Below are 22,722 nucleotides of genomic sequence, written 5' to 3'. Positions count from 1 at the left end.
GCTATCACTCTTTCTTGCCAGTGCCTTTAGCCAGCCCGCTTATGAGAGCATTGTTATTGTTATTATTGTCTTCTGCGTGTGCACGATACGACCGTCCTGTCCCGGTGCACGCTGTGATGGTCTCGTTTTCCCCCCCCTGTCTGTTTACCGAAGCAGCAGTACTCAGTGGCATTGGCGTAATGAGTAGGGGTACAAAATTGTAGCACCGATCATTGGGCAGTCGGTCGGATCAGAGTATCTGCTGTTATCGTTAAATCTCGCATTGCGTATGTGGCGGTTCGGAGTCCGCCGGCTGCGACACTAAATTCCTGGCCTGTGTCGCCTGTTGTTACGTGCGGCATCTCAGTCAGCCTCCCTGCAAAACTAACAGCAAGCGGCCGGTAAATTGGTTGCATTAGCAGTGGCAATTCAAGCCGCCTGGACAGGTCGGAGAGTCAAGCCATAGGTCGTTTCCCTAACACAACGTAATAAACGCCGACCACTCCAGTTAGGAATACGGGGTCGTTCAAGATCAGCTACTGCGGGTGACTGGTAGTGCAGCTCTCCGTAGTGTGTCGGACTCTTCGTGTTTGACGTTGTTATGATTATGTTACTATGATTACGATCATGTAGACAATGCGCGACGGTGGGATGTTCGAGCGTGTTTATTTATTTATCACCTGTGTGTATACAGGTGCTTATTGTGTAGGGAAAAACAGGACGAATAACACAAAGCAATTGAGAAATAATCGGCGGACTGAATAACGGGTTAATGAGCTGAGACTAATCGGAATCGTTAACGAGTGCGACGAGGTGGCGAAGCCCCGGTACGAGGTGCAGAGTAACCCTTAGTGCCCATGCAAATCCCGCGATACCGGAGACGACGACGACGACGACGACGACGACGACGACGACGACGACGACGACGACGACGACGACGACGGTCATTTTGCTAGCGGCAGTAGCGCGAATTTATTTCTTTCCAATGTCGCTAACAAGCAGCAGGAACAATGTGGATACAAGTGGTGTTAAACAGATCCTTCGCAAGTAGACTGCTTTCTTTGTCTCTGTAAACGATCCTGCTGGTTCCGGCGCATAATGCTGCTAAAATTGTTTACCTACATTTGGTTTTAGGTTTACAGTTGACGCCATTATTATTATTATTATTATTATTATTGATGATGATAACTGATAGCACCAGTTTAAGTGTCTTTCCATTCCAAGACACACGACAAGGGAAGGCTACTTCTAATCGATCCGTCGTAAAGATCGATTCATTTCACTTTTTTATCTCAGTTCTTTCTGCGGTTGTCGGTCAGTGTCTATGCTCACCATCAGTCGGCGAATTTTGTGCTCGTACTTCGACTTCGGATCAGATCGATATGCTTCGAGCCCATGTTTGTTATGCGTGTGTATTGGGTTATCATAATCGTTCCGCGAATAGGTTGTGGTTAGTCAACTAATGAATGCACGAAAAGCTCAATAATAACAGTATTACTACTAATCGTTGTGGATCAGTGCGCAATTAAATCGCATAATTTTGCAGCATTTTCACAAGGTACGTGTTGTCGACGCTGCGGTACGTGGCTGTAAGCGGATACAGTGTCATAATATTGTCGCTTTTCCGGTTGAGCCTAAAGCGGATCAGCTGATCGGCTTGATGTAGTACGCGAATGGAAGCGGCGGCTAGGTAAATAGCTAACTACTGCAAAACGGGCCAAAGATATCGTTGGGAGGCACAATGTTAGTACTAGCGGCGACGAAAAAGGTAGCTCAAAAGTGTTCGACAAATCGAGAAGAGTCGACCACATGAAATATGAATGCATCTGATAGGGCAGCTAAACTAGTTGGATGATTGAAGACGGGGCGTGCGCTGTCATTAGTACAAAACAACAACTGGTAGCGTCTAGTCGATTGCCGGGCTGCACCAGGAAGTCAAATTGTACCGAGTACGTATGAATTGAAGCTACCCTTCTAGTCATAAAGTCCCGGGGCGCATAGATTTCATGTTTGAGTCCTGTTTAGCAACAGCAGGCAAATGGCCTCTCGTTGAGGTGCTTTGTTTCCTAAGGCGGAGTTGCTATCGTTAATGACAGCAGAGTATAGCTTCTACCTGTATCGGCGCTGACTACAATAAGAATAGCCGACAACTTTTCAACTGGGGGGAGGGGATGATTCTACCTAAGAAATTGCCCCATTTGTACCTCCGCCATCTCCACTACTGTTGCTACTGTTGTGTGTATAGTCGGAAAAACTTTCCTTTGTTTACAATTCGGACATCTTCAACGTTTAGGAGCCTGTAAATAAAATAAATGGTCCAGACGGTGATAATCATCCTAGACCTCTTACTTTTTTCTACGTAACGACTTGTTCAGAAGACAATAAGATTATCTATTGAACTGAAACCGACGAGTACTAAAACAACAACTGTCTATTCAAGGCATACCAGACGAGCTTGGTGGTTCTTAACAAATAATTAGGTGTCACGTATCTTATTCGAGCCTACTTAGAAGCTTGTATAAGATACCTACTGAACCTATCGAATGAACTCTACAGTAATCAAAGGGGAGTTTCGTATATCGATAAATGCCTAGGGGTGGTGCTAGCAAGACTTTTCAACAACAAACTTATCTACCTAACGAGTCATTAGGATTTCATAACGTCTCATGGGGGTTATTCCTATTAACTGTTTGCGTTCGACGAATCCTTGGGTGATTGAATGAACACTTGGTGCTCACACACCTCTATAATAATAATTCATAATCATATTAAGCTGCCATTGCACAGCAGTCTTCTGCCGTAGCAGCAAGTGACATCTTGAGTAGAACATTGAATCTTTCGAAGTGTGCATTTTATTTCTATTCAATTTCTCCGTTTTATTATGCAACAATCGCTTTGTTTCCGGATCAGTTACTGCGGCACCCGCTGTACGTGGCCATCGAACGACCTGCAAACAGATACAACCATTTCTTGGGTTAGTTTTCCTACTGCGTGTTGATCATACAGGTACCACCACCTTGTGGTAGTCTCTCTCGCTGTCCGTGTTTTTCCGTCGGGTTCATCCCAGTTTATCGTTGAGTTAGTTGATTCGTGGCTGTTTCGAACATTCTTTTTATTAATAAGTGATTTAAGATTTAAGTGCAACCATCGATCGATCGATACTGCGGAATCGCGTATGAAAAGGTCACAGTTGTACATGGTATTCAGCTAATACAATATTCAAGACTACCCAGTACTACCTTCTCGCTCTCCGCATATATCATATGTATATAAAGCGCTCAAGGATAACAGCCCGTCCTGAAATGTAAGTAGCGGTTACAGCCCACCTACAGCGTGCGCGGTATCAATCGTTGTTGCTGATGCGGCAACGGGCAAAGGCCGTCGACACCATCACTCATCGAGAGAGAGAGAGAGAGAGAGAAAGAGAGACAATCATATTTTGAAAGCAATCATCAGTTTTACATTCTTTTCCGCGTCATTCGCAATTGGTTTCATCTGCTAATGCCGTCGGTTGATTTCCTATACCTCGAGTATTCTACAACGTTTGCAACGAGAATGAACATTGTAGCCAGTACAGCTTTTTGATTCTCTGTTAGTTTGTAAGTTTGGCAATTTTTACGTTCGCGCACTCGTTTCGACCGCTTTGGCCTTCGCGCCAGAAAGTAGTTGCTGCTCATGGTTAGAACTAAACAGAACTTCGGTTGCGCGAAAAGTTTTCCGTTGCCTTTTCTTTGCTGGGACAGGTGAACCGGCATTGTTCCACAAATCTACATATGTACACAGGGAGCTGAAATGGCAGTGTCTATAGATAGTTTATAGTGTCTAGGGCTATGCCGCTGTAGCTGTACCTAGCAGAGTTCGTCAGCGCTGCTAGAGATTGCTGACCTCTCTGTCGTTATCGTCTTTACTATTTACAACAGGCAGATACAGAGAGTTCCATTGTGTAAGCCAATTGTGCCAACGTCTGAATCGCTAGTAAGCCCTCATCACTGACAAGATTTCGCTATGTCTGGACAACGGGGAAAACAGCCGACCATACAGCCTGAGGATGACAAGGACGGGTTCCCGTCATTGCGTAAAACGCCCCTAAACCCGAATGCATTCAGTGTGCCGTTATTTCCAAATGTGCCGCTAAGTAGTGGGATGAACTCGCGGCTGCATTATCCGGTGCCGGACATGTTAAGCGATATTTCACCGCCATTCCATGCTGGGTCGCAAGCCCCGGGTTCGCCGAGTATTCAGAAACCCGATTACGAACTGCCATTGACAATTGCTGGTATTGAGAAGCAAAACGTGAAATGGATGGGTCTTGACGTCGGAGGCTCTCTAGCAAAGGTCGCTTATTTTGCGCAACCGCCCGTGAAAAAGCCAGATTACCTCCAACAGAGATATCTTGACAGCACCTTAAATCAACTTCATCTGGCTAAGTTCGATTCAAGTAAACTCGACGAATGCTTAAAGTTTATCAGGTGAGTAAATTTTACTGGTTTGCTTCAGCGAGCAAAGTAACTAATAGTGTGTTATCATACAAATGTAGCTACATGTAAATATAAGCCAAGTCAAAAAGGTTTTCAAGTCTGAGCTTTTAGTCATTCTAAACTTTCCTTTATAGCACATATTGGGCAGTAGAATTGAATGAAACAATACATAAAAGTCGTAAAGGAACCTTTTTGTTACTTGTATTATTAGACCGCAGAACACAGGCAGAAACGTTGCATCAACGCGTCTTTCTGTCCTGAAGCCCAGCTGCTTGACTTCTCCTTAAGCAGAACTTAATTTGTATTACAAGTGGTTTTTGCGGGATGTTAAGGACCGTAACGAACGGTTGGTATACATATATATATACGTATATAAATATATGGTCTATGCTATACTCAACGGAAGCTTGAAGACTGTAGCTTATTGCGGTAGACAATGCGGTCATTTAGCGTCGTTGCCCTGATACGTCAAATATCAGAATCAATCTAAGGTACAAAAATGTGACGAAGCATTTCAGTCTTTGATTTATTTGTTCGTGTGGTCTATATGTAACTGCGCGAAATTTCTACGATCAGATATCAGTCAGATTAAGACTGTTGTAATTACCTGTACTATCCAAAATTAGTACGGATAGCTGCGACTTTGTTCTTCTTTTTCTGACATTGCGCTAATTTCGTTTAAAGTCTGTAGGTTTCTCGTATAGCAGTTTGTAACATTTATAGCATCAATATGGGTTACAACTACATTATCGTGTCTTCTTTGAATTTTTCTAAAATAGCAGTAAATGTATGTCTATTACTTCCACATGTGCAACATCAGCGCCCAATGGATTTCTATGATCCTAAATCTTGGTTTATCTATCTTTTTACAGCTATAGCATGGCCCACGTAATAGGTGATATGATGTAAATATTATGATATCATTGTAAGGAATATTATCCATTGGAAAGTGCGGCTAATCGATACTCAACGAATATGTATTACAACCGGCGTTTCGAAATTACAGTAGAATACCTTTGTGGTGTTGTTATAATTAAATGACGTTGACATGCCCACATGTCGTAAGCGCTGAGCGCTGCTCCAACCTCCCAAGTATTTTGGGAATTCTGGGATGTGAAAAGGGCAGCAGATCCTAACAGAAGGTTAAGAGAAGCTAACAATGAGATACTATTAGGTAGGATTGCAAGAGATACGCTCGAAGCAGACCCTCATTGACTTATTCTGGTAGTTGTATGTCGGTTAGTCATTCTGTTATCTCGGTTGACCTTTGTAGGTCGATGGAAATTGTGTAACTAGGAAAACAGCTCGTTAAGACGTTCAGCGAGAGTAAAAACCCAGACACGAGTTTCCCGTGTTACTATGATTCGTCTCAGCTCAGCTCAGCTCATCTCATTAATTGTAGACTAAATTCAGATGTTACGAACTTCCTAAAATAATGTAGCAAAATTTCTTAAACGTTAAGTTATTATGGGCATAACGCGAAGAGATCTAGCAGCTTAGGCAGCAATGTTACAGGTTATGAAAGTCAAATCCAAATATATACTTGGTAAAGGTGCTCGTGCATAACTGTCTACATTGTTTTAAGTTAATGATCATTCGATGCAAGTAGGCCAATTAAATGTACCGATCAACTCTCTACTTTGTTGCAAACAAATAAACTAAGGTCTTGGAGTTTTATTAAACGCGGAATTATATTTTTTGAATGAAGGTCCGCAAAAATTGATACCTTAGGTCTGACTTTTTGTATAAACTCAAGCGACTTAAATTCACACAGCGGTCGTGTGTCTGCGGTTCATTTTTTCTGCCGATTCCCGAGTTGTTTGTCGACCGTCTTTCTTCGGAAGTACCTTCAGGTAGCTGTCATCAAACCCAAACGGCCAGTTAGAGCGGTGGTATCGATACCATTTTCCAACTTGGAAAACCACTCTTGAGTAGTTTTTTTAGCGTCCAAGAGCCAAGTGCCCCGAGCTACTTCGCGTCAGCGAAATACATAGTATAATAGACTTTGAAAATGCACTTTGCCGCACCTAAAACATTCATTATTCAGAGTTAAAATCGCACTTAGCAAAAAGCCGTCACAGCTCACTGATAGCGTTTTTGGACCGTCTATCATAAGTAGACACCGAGTGATAGGTAGTGGGGAAGGGTAGGTTTTTAAAGCGTATAAACTTTTGTTTAATCTAATGTAGTGCTCTTCGATTTTATTTAGTGGGTCGAAAAGTGAATAAGCTCGAAAAATAATAAATATTCATCGCGAGTAGACGGAATTTGTTATTTTTATCGAACCTCTTACCATTTAATTGTAAGTTGATTAAGTATAATCGGAAAATAATAAAATCAAAAGATAATGTATATCGCGTGAAATTAATGCTTGGTGATAAAATTTCTGTTCATCGAAGACGAGAACCCGGATGGCCTCGATCGAGGACTGCTGAAAATACTAAGTCGAAGACCTGTAGCGAACCATCAGATACAATAATTTTAAGAACAGAAACTGAGTGGTTAAGGATTATAAAAGAGGTAACGAAACCTCAGGACTTCAAACCAGAGAATAAGCTACTGCGACCACTGAAGGTTTTGGACAAAATATAATAAGCTCCCTATCAGCTCATTATGATGTTTCTGGGGAGGCGTGTTATAAAATGTAGCGGAAGTATATAAGATGAAAAAGGGAATTTTTTTTCCCATGAACCGAGTCCAGAAGAGATGAAAACACGTATAGTGCAGTTTAAAGATAATTTGTAGAACAATAACCAACACAAAGTACATCGTCTCCAAAGATGAGACACCGACAAGTCTTTGTCGCCTACCACAAAAAAGCAGCCTACAGAATGGTGTCAGACAAAGAGAAACATCTGTCTAACATGTAATAAGGCATTTTTGCTCTATCTCGTGCGCCTTGGATGTTGAGTTCCCGCCGTACTGTTCAGTACCCTAGGACAATCTGATATGATAGATACATTCGTATATATCCACCATAACTATGATACATAATAACAATTTCGTGCAAAATGCTTGTTTTGGTGGCTTCTGTTAGGATAAATATAGTAATAGATATTATCATTAAAAAAAATCGACAGTGTAGAAGTTAATGTACAATCATGTGCTATATTCTGTATAAGCGACGAAACGATCTTGATTTTGTAGTGTGGGGCAAACCATGCAAATAGACGCAAAACGTAACATGAGTTTCTTTTGTGCAATTTCAGACGAAAAGGCCTGTCAGAAATACATGCGACCGGCGGAGGTTCAATCGTGAACAAAGATAGAATGAAACAAGTGCTCACACGAACCTGTAAGCTTGTGCTCGAGGACGAAGTTAAATGCGTTGTAAAAGGGGCAAACTTTCTTCTAAAAAAAGTACCAAACGAGGTAAATTGTATATATGTTTGGTGTTACTAAAAAATGTTCTTTTACTTTCTTTTTTAAAGATAGATGAAGAAAGAAAGAAGATAATACTGACTGTTCTTAAGTTTACTGTGTGTCACAATTTTTGAGTTCTCGACTTAGGTCGATTGGGTTTTGCTTATTAAAGTAGCCAAAACGGTTTGAATTCTTCCGTTAAATCCTATCAAGTTCATCTTGAATCTTCGAGTAAGTCCTAACACCAACTTGGTGTGCATTATCTCGTGATAACTATGGGACGTTTCCGAAATACAAGTGTATGAAAATTTATTTCATTTTGCTTTTATAAATTGCTTATCTTTTTTTTATGACACCATATACGAATAATCCGTACATTTAAGCTATCGCTTCTCGTGATGAACGCAGTAGGTTGTAGTAATCTGTTAGTTTATATTGACTTGTTGAAAAAGTATTAACCGTTTTGAGGCGAAACTGAAGTAAATATTTTTCGTATATCTAAAAATAAAATTATCGAACCAAATTATGCGCCATTCTGATTGGTAACCTCCTGCCATTTTTCTGATAACGCTATAATCCCGTCACAGTGGAGCTTAGGTAGCCTTACTTCATTAATTAGGTGATTTTTGCATTTCTACACTGAAACTAAGTTAACCCTATCAAGGCAGTTTTGCAGTGATCGAAACAGAGCACAACTTGATAGTACAAAACCCGGGCTGTATGGGGAATACATTTTCCACGCAGGTTCTTTGAATTTTTACTGGGTAGCTCAGTTTGTCCTGGTGGAAGACGACGCTTTATCTCTTTACTAGTTTCGGTTGATTTTTTCAAGGACTTGTTAACTGTAGGCAGTGGAGGTCGTCTCGCAACAACAACTCGTAATTCCTTTCCAGCTTTACTAAATACGTCATCACTACTTTCTTTAGCACCAGCCTGGACTTACTGTCGTTGATTAGTGCACGTTTTTTTACGTTTTTTTATTTGCGCATTCTTGTCGTATGTAATCCGTTTGTCATCACACGTAATCAACCGCTTTAGAAATGGCTAGATTTCATTGCGCTTCTGTAGAGTTTCGCAGATGAAGATAGCATCAAGTAAATTATTTTGTCAATTGGTGCTGCGCCAAACATCGAGGTTCTTTTGTAGCCAATTCTCTTTAAATTGTTTGAAACCGTTTGGTGGTGGATGCTTAGTCGTTCGCTGATGTCATGGCTACTCATACGGCCGTTCTACATCGCCCACATCAAAATTTCCAGAATAAAAAGCACAGAGCAATCTTTTTGCCATTCGTTTCCGTACCGCATATTCACTAGAGGGAGCCCACATTTTTTTATGGACTTGGGTGGCATTTGTGTCTTGATCGTAATATAGGGAGTTTTTGTAGAATTGTCACTTATCTCCTCTATCATAAGCCTAAGTAAAGGCATTCCAACAATTCTTGGTGAGTCCACTAATGCTTAAGCTCAGCTTCCAAGGGACACCAACGCCGAGCAAAGCGATTCATATTATCTGAGATGCTATTCAATGCCATTTAGCTAGAAGAATGGTTAATACTTTTTTTTTTTTTATCAACCCGATATTATTACACTTGGAATGTCAGGATACATTTGAAGTATTTTACATTCTTGGTATATCCGATTTGTTTTGAATCTAAGTGCAATCTATAGGTAGGTATCGGGATTGCTCGAATTAGTTAATTATTGTAGCTGTTTTAACTTACTGTCAACATCATCAGATTTTGAATGGCTACCATATACAATTTCTTCTAGTCTATCCAGCGTTATGCGAGTTTATTCAATAAACACGGTATAATCAGTGCGCATGATTTCCATCTTTTATGTATTTGCAGGTATTCAAAAAGTCGACCGATTCGGAAAGTCAACGTTGCACTGCAGAAAATAGCTTGGATTGCGTGTTTCCAATAAATGAACCAACGTGCGACCCATTTCCTTATCTACTTGTACATATTGCGTCCGGTGTCTCCGTTGTAAAGGTACTCTTCATCGAGAAATTTTAGAGAGCAGTTGTCATTTTAACTACGTTTATCCATATATTTATCAAAAGAGTTTTTGCATTTGTGTAGGCATTGAACACGTTGCTATCGGGGTTGACATTATATTTATACTATTACATTATATAAGAAAATATTTTAATAATCCTTTCGTTGAATTTTGCGTTTTGCGTTCGCAGGTCGAGTCAGAGACCCAGTTCGAGCGAGTGGGGAGTTCTACGCTGGGCGGTTCGTCATTCTGGGGTTTAGGGTCGTTATTGACTGGAGCAGAGGATTTTGGTGAGTTGTGTGGCCTAGTTGAAGCGGATCAACGTATAGGGACAACGTACAACATTGAACGAATCTATGGAAGTGACCACAAGAATATCTCAAGTTCATTGGAGCGTTCCCCAGGAAGTACTCCGAAATTTACCCACCTCGTTCCGAATGCGGAGGGCGCTCCACAGGCAACACAAATACCAACTTCAGTTAAACCGGACACGTGTGGCGATGACCTAAAGCTCGAGGATAACGTTTCTCGCAGTGAACTGGCCATGTCACTTTTGCGTATGATTTCCAGCGATATCGCTCAGTTGGCAAGTCTGTACGCGTTGTCGCAAGAGATCAAACGGGTCTATTTTACTGGTTATTTTTTGCGTTCCCGGCCAATGTCTATACATCTGCTTCGAAGTGCTCTTCACTATTGGTCAAAAGAGCAGGTTGAACCACATTTTTTCCGGCACGAAGGTTATTTAGGAGCGATTGGAGCACTTAGTGCTTGTGTGGACGCTGATGCTGATACCGATGAGCAGAAACACTTTCACATGGCTTCCTGGGAAGAGAACTATGCTTGCAGTGCATTGCCAGACGAACCGCTCGGAGTGCAAAGTCATGTTGCATTCGACCGAATCGACTGTGCTCTGGTGAGTTTCATTATCAATGTTGAGACCTGTAGGGAAATTTAATTCCCTACAGTTCTCAGTTCATGTCCTAGTGTCCCAAAGACGATGACATTTGGACAGGAAACAAAATTATACCAGTGGATGCTACCGCGGAACGTAAAATCCTTATCCAGACAGAAGTTGACGCCAACGAAATGAATATCAGTAGTTAATATACAAGTTGTGCCTTTGTGGACGGTAATCATGTTCTAAAAAGTGGTTCATTTTTTTTCGAAAAAATATTCGGCGAAATACAATAGCAGCAGCGACTTTCTTTATCCCGATTTGTTAATATAATTTAATAACTAATACACTGAGCTCGATCAAAACAAGTGTGTCTTTATGTATGATTCTGAAATACAAACATATCGTTACATACCAAATGTATCTGACACCTTATTCGTTTGTTTTGGATTTTTCTCTTTTTAGAGGTCCTAATCCTTTAATTTTTCAACGTTCAATTCACAGCTGGAATGTACCTTCGCGTGCAGCAAGCCTATTTTACACTGAACAAAAAATGTAAATCTCTTCCTCTCAGATCATTTATAATAACTTAGTTTTCTCTGTATGAGTGACCCGTCTTCAGTTTTTTCATCATTGTTTCTTGATACAGGATACAGAACCAATCTTTTCAGATTCAGAATCAGAACCAAACGAACTTCCAAAATAACAACAAGCGTTCCAGGTAATTTAACCGGAGCGATGAAAACGATTTTCAGGTGATTTGTCCGTTGTTGGCGACCCCCGATATTTATGTTCCGGATAGAGAGGACTTGGTGGAAAATGGTCAGGCTCGCGAGTACTGGTTGACCACACTGTGGAAAAGTATGGATAGTGTTTGTGCGAAAGCAGCCAGAAGTTGGCCCGACATGCCACACGTGACCACCAAGTCTAATGTAGCGATGCTTCGATACCGACAAATAATTGAGTACCTGTGGCAACATCCCTCGTATGTTATTAGCACACGACTCTGTTTATGTATATTAAAGGACAAAATTAAATAAAAAAACTTTCTATATCTTCTTGAAGCCGTTGCGTATATAAGAAGATCTTATAGAGCTTGTGCCAATTACTTTGTTTAGTTATAGGTGTCAGAAGATTTAATATAGAGAAAGTTCTCTTTCTCTTTAACAGTAACATCTTTCAATATGTTAGATTTTCTTCATATATCATAATTCTTAGACAAAATTGGCTTTTCGAACATTGCATAAGCAGCGTTCTTTATCTGGTTTATTGTTATTTCTCTAATTGATGATGATCTTTTCAGCACTTTCGGACCTCTGTCGGTACGTAGCCTTCTCGACATGCGAGAGCAGTGTTTAGTCCAGTGTGGATTCGTGGATCCGTTTATGAAAGAAAAAAAACAAGAAGTTACGGAAGCGTTGAGCCTATTGTCAACATTGGTACGAGGGCTTGATAATCAAGATGTGGAAGAGCGATGGAACAATTTGACTCTCGGAATTCTGCAAGGTAGTCAGGTCGTCAGAAGCTCGTTATAATTTGTATGAACTTAATGTGAAGTGGCTTGGATTCATATACGTAAATGTTGAGTTCTAATCTTTGATTGGACGCCTGATACGATGGTACTGCAGTTACAGGCATACAGCTTGAAATATGTATCATACATTGATATTTAATAATTTAGCAAAGTTGTAGATGTGCATCAGTACAATACGGCCGTGTATACTCCGCCGTGTGCGCGTTTAAATAGTACTGCGATAAGTTCGATAAACTCACATTGCAAGTGCATTGTTTTCATTTTTCCGAATACTTTGCCTCCAAGTAGGAAACGTTTTCGACTATGGAGCACAAGCTGTTGTCAATGAGCGGCGGGAGGCTCAAGAGCAGAATATTCACTTCGGGTTTGCCAACGTTCGCGACAGAATACAAATGGCGAAATGTGTTCAGGGAAGCCGAGCTGCTTGGATATCCCGAATGAAAGACAATGCTGCTCCGCCCTATCGACGAGTCGCTATCTTCATTGATAACTGTGGATTCGACCTTGTACTTGGTACAAGTTAGCCCAATCTTGCACGAACCAGATGATGACTCTCCTTTTTGAAAGTTAAATTAAAAAAACAAGTTTATTTTAACTCAGAAAAAAGGACAGATTGTTAAAAACAAAAACAGGACAGGAAAAAAAACGTTTCCTGTACTATCTCTTATCAAAAGGAAGCACGTTGCTCTGAGCTTCGGTATTTCTTTATTATTAAATAGCCAATTATGGAAATGGAAAGCATAATAGACTTGTTTTATGAGTAACTAAATACCTGCTCTACATTTCTCTGTTTGTTGCTGTCGTTAAAATCAACATAAATTCGTTCAAAAGAAAAGATATTCGTTAGTTAAAACTACCTGTTTTCCGCTTCTTGACCACTTCTGCAGGGGTAATACCGTTCGCACGTGAACTGCTGAAATGCCAACAGACCTCAGTGATACTTTGTGCCAATTCACGACCTGCTCTTAACGACGTCACCATTGAAGAGCTGAAAATCATCTCGCCCCAAATAGCTGTGGTGGATCAGTTGTGGCGACAAGCCGTGGAAGAGGGACGGGTCGAACTCGTCGATTCTGGTCAGGGCTCGCCGTGTTTAGATCTCACACGGATTAACAGGTTAATCATATGCTTGTTTTATACGTACACCCAACAACGTATGCACTGACTTGTAGCGCTTTCTGAAATGTCACATTATCTGTAATTCACTTTGTGTATTACATTTTACTTTGAAATTAGATTTTTCATTAACAAAGGTTGTATAATATGTGTCGTTTAGGGAATATTTAATTGATTGTTTCAAAATGCTCATAATGATCAGTATGGTGGACTGTGTGTCTTGCTGATGCTAAGTCATTTTTAAAAAAATTATCATTGGAAACGCTTTATTAGATAAGCACTCTTGGGTTTCTACCTCATGTAATTAATTTATGCCGCTAACGTAGTAACGTCAACCTGATACGCTTAAAGAGGAAAATTAAAGAAAGTTTTTCGCGCTATTGGCTATATAGGTCCTGTAAACAAAAAAAAAAAAATTAGTTTTTTCTGAGTCGGTTTTAATTTCCTTGTATTTGATATTTTTCATGTTCGTTAACATCCGTGTATTAGCTATACTGCTGAAACGCTGGCCGATTGTGACCTGCTCATCATCGAAGGCATGGGTCGCGCAATACATACTAACTATCTACTTAGTGACGCCTACGAGAAACGTACCTCAGAGTATCTGAGGATGCGGACGGATTTCACATGCGATTCAATACGCGCTGCTGTGTTGAAGACACCTTTCGTGGCTGAAAGCCTCGGTGGTCGAATATATGACTATGTTTTCTATTTTACCGAGGGCCAAGTACGAAGCAAAGAGGACACTGAAGTTAAGCGCAGCACTAGATAAGCGTTTTTACCTGTGTACTATTGACACTTCCCTTTTAATGGACACTTATAAAAAAAAACCTAATGCCCTTCAGTCGCCTGAAGCAAAGACGATGTCGCTAGATGAGCTCATCTGTAACCGTAAAGAGCACGAAGAAGCTGAGGCTGAAGGGCAATACAAGTAGTAAAAACAGAAGCTTCTGTGAATCGCTTCGGCAGTGCAAGCAGTGCAAATGTACATATAAGGATTAATGACATGTGAAATGCGTTAAACAAGTCCATACGAAACAGTACACGTGACAATAAGATTCTGTGGGGTAACAGCAAAAAATGGCATTTGACGTTGAAGACAATACAGAACGTGCATGATAAACAGAGGGCGCCGTCGAGTACATAAATACCTAATAAGTAGTTAATGAGGGTAATTCATTAACAATCACTAAAACTGGAGCAAGGTCTTGGCGGGGCTGTGATCCTGGTTGTAGTCTTGAGGGCAATGAGGAGTAAGCTTATACGAAAAGACTGGCTGTTATCGCTCGGAGAAAAGTGTATATATATGATCGTAATGTTGAAGTGCACAGTGGGCAAAAGATAACGGATGAATTTATTGGGATGAAAACGAGGAGATAATCGTAGTGCTTTATAGGCATACATGAAAAGAAGCAATTGTATAAAAAATAAAACAAAAAGATGGTGATTAACAGAATATAAACTAATGATAATATATTGTTGACTCTATGCTAAAAATAAAATGGCGTATTTTTATTTATTTGAATTAGAGAAATTTTCAAGCGTTTAAAATTGCTTAGCATGTACATCGTATGCTATTACAAAAAAAAAAAGAAATACAATTTGGATTATTGATATATGGCATATAAATATATAGAAATCTCTGTGTTAGACAACAATAATCTATGAAGGCTTCGAAACAAAAAGATGACCCGCAAACCTTGAAGTTCTATTGGTCTCTAGAATAAACTCATGTGGGAATCAATTAACGCATATTTGCCTGGAGCTGGTCTGCATAAAAAATTCACATGTGGCTACAGTATGCTATTGTTTATTTTAGCATTAGAATAGCTTTCTTGAAAGTAATAGGGTGTTGATGTATTTAGGGAGACTAGAAAATACGTAGTGAAACGCAGATAGCACTGGCTAATTAAATTAATAATTACACGTCAGGTACCAGTAATAATTCTATGGGTGTTGACTTTAAACGCAACGTAAGTATTAAGCATATATATATATATATATATATATATGCTTTTGCATGTAAAACGTTCTACTTTATTTGTTTGTATCTGTCCTATGTTCAACTTCAATTAAATATAGTCTTTAAGAACACAAAAGGGTTCACGGAACTGAACGCAACTTTGAGAGTCACGTAACGGGTTACATAATCATCCAATCGCAGAAATTACTAGAGTAATAAATCAGTTGGCACCAATAATCTTAAGAGACGTATCTTGGGTATATCCCTGTGATGTATTCCAAATCAGCCCTTCATACCCAAAACCCTGGGCAGAAGAGAAAACGATAATTTTTTCGCGAACCGCTGTGGATGGCTGCAGAGTTTTAGAAAAAGCTTAACAACACAGTTAATGACAATAATGCTGTGAAGAACGAACGAATGAATTTTTTGACGTTATCTAATCCAAATTATCCTCTATACCCGTTGTGCTAAGAATGGCACACTTGTATAACCTCGCGCTGCTTTACATCGCACGTTCTCTGCATAATAACGTTACATTCAAATCTTCACAATTTCGAGATGTGCGTTTAAAACAGCGTAAGGTGCCCAAATGTGTCGTGCCTGCGTCAAACACGCCCGGTTCATACTAATGAGACCAATTGTTCGCAGTCATTTATCCTGGCTCTGGCCTTTTTCTGCGCTAAAGCGTGTAGCATAGTTCTTGGAGACGGTTTATATTTCGATTCGAATTTATTCATACAATAACTTTTCTATTACATTGCTTGTATGTTACATCTTCTTTTGAAATGGTTGGAAGCCAGCAGGAATTGTCATTTGGGACTCCGTCAACGACATACACTATACGACAAGGGTAGTGACAACAACTACCAGAGACATTTTGGAGTGCAACCGACATCGGCCTCTTTATCATCCCTAATCTATATCATTAGAGCGGCATTAGCGGTAGAAACCTTAAAATAGGATTTGGGCCGATACAAACCTCAATAGGTTGTTGGCTAATATGGCATAGACATAGATTCCCGTCGACTCAGTCTGTCTATCTATTAATGAATCGACCCTTAGAGATACGTTTCGAAAATGTTATATCGCACCATATTTGTGCTTAATTAACTAGTATGGTGGCCACTTGACCTTAAGGATGTCGAAGCGAAACAGGCTGAAAGCTGTTAGGTTAGGTTAGCTGTTAGGTTAGGTTCTATCTATCTATTTATCTATCTATCTAGCTTGCCAGTATTTGGCAAAATATTTAACTGGGTTTTAGCAGTTTTTGTGCGTCTAGAAGAACTCTACCTCTGACGTGTTAGCATCGGCTTACCAGCACCATTTGTAAGCCTATGGTAAAGCTAATGATTTATTTAAAAAGTTTCGTATTGTACTACACAGACTATAGACCGCATAAGTGATTGCGAAAACTGCTGCTGTAGAAAACAGAAGGCTTCATGAAACTTCGTTGAACCGAGTTACGCCCTGTAAAATTAAAGACCGTCTGTAGTTAACCGCTCACCATCTTTAATTTAATAGGGATGGAGTTTTTGTTCGCCCTAAACACGATTCTCATGCGACGCAGGAATTGTCTTTCTTTGATTTGTCGATTTGGTCGTAGCAATGTAGAAGAGACCTGCTCCCTTTCACCCGTGTACACTCCCCCTTTTCAAGTGAAAGTTATTAATGAAGACGCACACCCTCACTATGGTGGTTGAAAACCGCCATCGCGAAATACCCGCGTCACAGAGAGAAGGCTTATGCTACCGGCCCCTTACCCTCGTCTATGATGGACCAACAATGAGAGGTCTGTCTAATAAACTTGGCTACACGTGGCGGTCTTAGTCCGAAACCGGCCGTACACACATATTGTTTCTTTTTTAAGTGAATTATTTAAAGCAATGCTTTACGGCAGTAACAGCGAAAGTAATACTTTAGACATTTAGCGAAATGGAAGATACGATTTTCTCCAATGTTAAACGACGCGCGGCGAAACGGCAAAAGTTCTAAATCTAAAAAATTCAACCCTCAAAGGGTATCCTAGTGATTGAGCAACATAGGAGATCGTCGAATTAAATGTATTAGCCACATGTAAGTGGTAGCCTGACAAAGCTTTGTACATTGCATCGTTACGTTTACAACTTAATTTTTACTCTTTTTCGAACTTCGTTATCTGGAGCCACACCAGGCCTCACTTCGAACAAAGGTTTTTGTTTGAAGTTTCCGTTGTTCAGTCACATTCAGGTATGAGACAACTTCACTTTCTACTCAAAGGCCTACTGCCTGCCGAACAATACAGACTGCGGTATCAGAGTAATATTGGCTTGGGCCTTTAAAGGATTGTACTGGCCGTTTTTGTGGCGGTCTACACAGACCGGTCGACAGGCGCCTTTATGTGTGGCAGTAGAGTAATATTTACTAGTAACAAACCGAATCGAATTGTGCCGGGCTTCCTTAGGGTGCCTACCTGTGTTTCGCAACCAGACGTCGCCTACGAAACTGTACGCACACCTTTACCCCCCAGATACGATTCTAAGTAGTTTTAACTTTCGAAGTTCAGCTTTTTATCGGCAGCTACCAGGCTTGTTGAGTTAATCTTGCTTTTCGTTTCTAACAAAGCATCGTTCTACGCGCGTCACTAAATATGAATTTTCGATGACTTACAGAATCTTCGAAGAAAAAAGAAAAAAACATATTTGTACTTTGACTGTTTATTGTTGTTTTTGCCATCACTTTCTTTATTGTTATTATTGCATTCGTATCGTACATTTCTATAATTTCAATCAACGGTAACCACAATATTTCTTAATCATTTTTGCGAGGTTTTATTTTGAGGTATAAAAAGTATATACATTATTATCATTTTCATTGTTATTTTTTTCCTAGCGTTATGATCTGTCATCAGTTGTGGATATTGTCTCTATGTGATCGGCAGGTAGTTTTCACCCTTCATTCAATGTAAATTTGGTTTTTAATGCACCTAGTTTTCTTTCTGTAACATATACATTATTTCCTGTGTGGGCTACATGTCTATCGCGCGCGGATAACTAGTAACGAACCCGAGCGCGTAACTACTCTTCTTGGAAGTAATTGATAATATATAATATTAATCATAACAAGACTAACAATATGATAACTAGTGTAGTAAGTTTACGAACGTTGCTTTAGACGACTTCCTAGTTAACACATAAGATAGTAGATATGGCAACTCAATCGAGTGCCACCCAACATGCAGTCATTATTATTCGTGTTTGTCAACATCTTCAAAACTGCAATTGCTATAGACATCCGCTTTTGGCTTTTTTTCCCTTGCCAAAGCAGCCTGGTTAAAGTCTCGTATCGATTAGCCACATGTCGATCAGTTACCAACCAATCTATCAATTATCTCTGCCTCCTAAACTTGGGTTGAGCAAGCAAGTCAGTTGCAGCTTAAATGAATGGTCGCACTAACGGATATATCTATGCAGTTCAGTAGGGAAATCGAATCTATAGCCTATAGCCGACTAGCTCCGCCACCGAGAACCTAGAATTAGGCCCTTAGTGGCGGAACATTGAATGGACGTTATCACTGAGATACGTCAATAGGAATCCGCGTATATTTCTGCGATAAGGCAACGATTCAGTTTCATGATTTTGTCATTAGCTACAGGAGGTGCTCTATAATGACCGTATGTGTTGGGAGGCACACTAACATTAACAATGTCAGTTACGAAAAATTCAGTAGGAACGTAGCATGGCCCTATACGTTCCGCTGAACTATATGTAATTTAAAATGATAACAATAGTAGCCTTTCGTCAGCTAAATAGTATGAAAAGCTATAGACAGGATACGATATGTGCGTTATGTCGTCTAATACCCGTAGGGTAAATCTTCTTCATTCCAACAAATGTTCTCGAGACAAAGAGTTTTTGACCGCTGCGTTTCCCTCTGTAACGCCGATACTGAATTGTAGTGAATTACTCGTCTATTCTTCGAAGTACTTATTAGTGAAGTAATCTGAAGGGACTGACTGTGAGTAGTATGAGTAGGTGCTTTTTTTGCACTGAGATTAATTCTAAATTATCAAGTACTCGCATAAACATGTATTGCGTAACACTCTAATTTTCTAAATAGCTTTAACTGTATACTTCTAGTAACAGTAGCAAAAAGAGGTACCTTAAATGCCGGAACCACTAATTCTTCGCATACCTTCCGCACGAAATACATGGTACATCGATGATTGCTATTTTGATTCGTACACGACTCCCTTGTCCCTCCAAAAGGGATATCGTTTCTATAATTGTGCTTTTCGTTTATGAACTTTTCCGGCTCTTTAAATACTTCACATCGCAATCACGTATGGGCATGGATAGGTCTACCGTAAATACAGTTAGCATTTTCGAATAGGTAACGAATGTCAACGTTGGTAAATGACCCAACACACATTGTATAATCGAATGCTTCTAGTGTGTCCGTTTCATTACCAAATGGGCTGTGTTTCAAAGCCTAAGACAGATCGCCTTATGACGTCGCTTTTGTCTCGGTGTTTAGTGTAAACCGTCATGTCGGACAAGATACTATCAAAAGGCGTTCCAAAACAAGAACGATGATTCGATACTATTGAAGATAAGAGATGCTGCGTCTGTGTAAGCCAGCGTATTAGTGGCTTGCTCGCCTTGCCTTTCGTTTTCTAGCAACTATCTCTTGAAATTCTTGCCACAAAGCAAAGAAACGCCTGATACACGCTTAACTGTTCGGCAAAGCTCAGATTCAAATCCCAGCTTAAATTGCCGCCATTAATCTAGCTCGAAGTTTACTTCATATCGTCTGCTACCAGCCTTCGTTACTTTTGCGTTTGTCGAAACGTCTCAACGGGTCGACAACGATCATTGCTTTGATCGTTACGACTAAGTGTTATATCTTCGGCATGATACATAGCTTGCTGTCAAACGTAATGACTCGTTATTATTGTTTGTATTTTATACAGTGTTGCAGCTACAATGAATGGCACTACAAATAGTATAACTGCTGCTACTAGTTACTTATCAGTTATATTTATGAATAGCCATATTTATTCAATGCGTAACGAAGAGCTCCGTGGGTTTGGATAAGCATAAAAAATGGTCGAACGAATTTGTCAACAATAGTTCCATAATGTTTAGCCGCCTTCGTTTTATTGTATCTAACAACGTGGACATGCGAAATGATGTTACCTAGTTGCAGTTATCTGGTGTAGCTGTTTCTGGGTTGTTTTTCGTTTAGTTTGCGGTCTTTGCTTTTACTTGGCACTGTTGAATGTATGCTTAACAAAGTTCCTTTATCCTCAACAATTCTACGCCTATCACGACGCCTACAACGATTGTAAGTGACGGACGAAATAGGGCTGCAAATGATGCAGGTCTCTTCGATTAACGGTGCACATGTGCGGTAGAAACATAGGAGATGATGGATTAACACACACATACAGCGAAAGTACAAATTGAACGCCCGATAGATCCACAGTGGAAAGTCGACCTATAATGCGCTCTAGAGTGTGAGTAGGGATGCAAGCGAACAGACAAATCTATCGCGCTGATTATTACACATAGATCTCGGAAGGATTTTTAAAATGACGTTTTCAGTATTAGAGCTGAAAAGAGATTGTGGCTCAATTGATCAGCACACTGGCATAGGTTAATTTTGAACAGATGTGGGGGCCCTGCTTCACTACGTATGCGTATGAGTAAAATCGGTGTTTTACCTTTTTGCGTTAATTTTAAGATGAACTAGTGTGTACATTAATTGAAGGATATATTATATAGGAGATATTGCGTATAGTTTTGTTTCACTGCAATAAAAAAGTGGTTCTCGTGTGTACAAGGGCGTCCTCTGTCGAACCAGTGAATTTTCCCTCTTAAATTTTAGATGGCTTTAGACAAGGTCTATCACGCCTATGTCTGACGAAGAGAAAAGGACAAGCTGTCCAGGCGGAAATCGATATTCCTTAGCTATGCTATCCTAATGCATTAGCGCTTTCTGTTCTTCTTTTGACTGTCTGCCGTCTCGGAATGTTGTCTTATGTATATTTTAAGATAGCGCCTTCATGCATTTTGTAAAAATGTTATTTGAGATTTGTTACAACGTTTATAGTAGCAAAAAAAATGTAGTCATTTTGACATACTGTCCGTCATTAGCCACTTCGTTAATCGCAGCCCTCGCTGTTTCTACAACGGACAATGCCCATCTGCCGATCGATGGTCCATCTATTCGTTGCAGCCGCATACGTTTACACGTTAGTTTTCGGCGTGGTTCGTATTAAATCTCTGCCGCAAGAAAAAAAGACGGAAGTTAAACCTTACTTATTTGTTTGAAATTGCACGGTTTTCTTTAATGGTGCTTCTAGACTATCCCGTCTACTCGCACTAGTTTTCCCTTATTTTCATCAAGGTAACCTGGTAGGTAATACCAGCTCGTAAAAGAGAATTACATTTGTAAAATAACAATACAAGAACCCACCGATGCAAAGTGCTCTCGAATATCTACTGGGTAAACTGTTTACATGATTAGGTACTTAAATCCTGTTTTTTTCACGTGACGAATGTTGCGTATAACATCGTTCCTGCCTGATACTATCGTATTTGAAACTAGTTCGGCATTTAATTCGTTCCATGTTTTTTTGGTGTTACTCTAGATTGATTTTTATTGGCTAGGGTGTGTGGTTGCTGAAGCCAGTGAAAACCTGTACCTGACTCATAACTGACGTTGATTTCCCTATGACATGTATGTACGTGACGCTTTGTCCTGAGCTTCCTGTCAACGTAGTAGGACATTTGACCCTGACTCTTCCATTAATGCGTATCAACATCTCAAAATATGTTAGTCACTTTGTCGCCTGTATAACCAATCAGCATAGGGACTGTGCTCGAGATTTCCTTTCTAACAACGTTAAAGTCTTAGATCCTGACACACGTTCTCGAATATTTATGGATCGGCCTAGCTCATTTGTTTTAATCAGTATTACACAACTGTTACTTCTTGCGATGCGACGATTCCTCTGAGTAATTAGGCGAATTCACGAGCCGAGACGAACTCAATTCCGCGTCAATGACTACGATTCATTCAGCGACGCATGGATGCCAACAGCAAAACGTGCTTCTGCGTTTATTAGTTTCCGACTCGGCCGACTTAATTTCCACCTATCCTTGGCTTTGTATTAAGGTATTCCATCTGGCCACCTGCTCACCGCGACCTTCGCGCATATCACTCCAGTGGACCAGTTGCGCATCCGATGAGGGATTCATACCGAATGATAGCCAGCCGACGAGCTGCTTCCTCTTCATTGAACTTCGTTTATAGGCCGAAAGGATCAATGTCACGTCGCTCAGCTGGAAAAGTGCCACTTGAAACACGAAAGTTTCCTGAAATGAACAGTACACGCCAGGAAAATAGCCCG

At 40.2% G+C, this 22,722-nt stretch overlaps 2 protein-coding genes across 13 annotated transcripts in view; one reads left to right on the top strand and one right to left on the bottom strand.

The window, feature by feature from the left end:
* Window positions 1–8: 8 nt before the first annotated feature.
* LOC111244647 (4'-phosphopantetheine phosphatase) lies at window positions 9–14,890 on the top strand. 5 transcript variants are annotated; one of them, XM_022791951.2, is made up of 10 exons: window positions 9–922; window positions 3,900–4,448; window positions 7,667–7,829; window positions 9,670–9,813; window positions 10,011–10,733; window positions 11,471–11,700; window positions 12,019–12,221; window positions 12,538–12,762; window positions 13,137–13,365; window positions 13,855–14,890. In XM_022791951.2, exons 2-10 carry the CDS (start codon window positions 3,985–3,987, stop codon window positions 14,135–14,137), a joined length of 2,664 nt encoding a protein of 887 aa, XP_022647686.1. In that variant the 5' UTR covers window positions 9–922; window positions 3,900–3,984; the 3' UTR covers window positions 14,138–14,890. The 5 variants fall into 5 exon arrangements, with proteins under 5 accessions (XP_022647686.1, XP_086835911.1, XP_022647685.1 ...); XM_086979785.1 differs by having other exon boundaries at window positions 9–1,026; window positions 3,904–4,448; XM_022791950.2 differs by having other exon boundaries at window positions 9–1,537.
* The window catches only part of Syt14 (Synaptotagmin 14), a 24,019-nt gene continuing 14,585 nt past the window's right edge, over window positions 13,289–22,722 (bottom strand). For 3 of the 8 annotated variants that reach the window (XM_022793706.2, XM_022793707.2, XM_086979788.1), the window contains exon 8: window positions 18,006–22,687. In XM_022793706.2, the coding sequence (XP_022649441.1) occupies window positions 22,466–22,687 (222 nt within the window). In that variant the 3' untranslated portion in view covers window positions 18,006–22,465. Of the gene's footprint in view, window positions 13,428–18,005; window positions 22,688–22,722 lie in introns of those variants that run through there. The other 5 variants (XR_015320777.1, XR_015320779.1, XR_002671305.2 and 2 more) reach the window with 5 other exon arrangements.

This window comes from Varroa destructor, unplaced genomic scaffold, assembly GCF_002443255.2.
Source record: "Varroa destructor unplaced genomic scaffold, Vdes_3.0 BEIS01000002.1, whole genome shotgun sequence".
In the NCBI taxonomy this organism is placed as follows: domain Eukaryota; kingdom Metazoa; phylum Arthropoda; class Arachnida; order Mesostigmata; family Varroidae; genus Varroa; species Varroa destructor.
This window is presented reverse-complemented; position numbering and strand designations above follow the sequence as displayed.

What these genes read in the sequence shown, in the direction of transcription:
- LOC111244647 (XM_022791951.2), top strand. Translation starts at nt 3,985, where the DNA reads ATGTCTGGACAACGGGGAAAACAGCCGACCATACAGCCTGAGGATGAC. An exon ending in TAAAAAAAGTACCAAACGAG is followed by an intron (nt 7,830 to 9,669) that starts GTAAATTGTATA and finishes ATGTATTTGCAG; the next exon opens with GTATTCAAAAAGTCGACCGA. An exon ending in TGGATTCGACCTTGTACTTG is followed by an intron (nt 12,763 to 13,136) that starts GTACAAGTTAGC and finishes CCACTTCTGCAG; the next exon opens with GGGTAATACCGTTCGCACGT.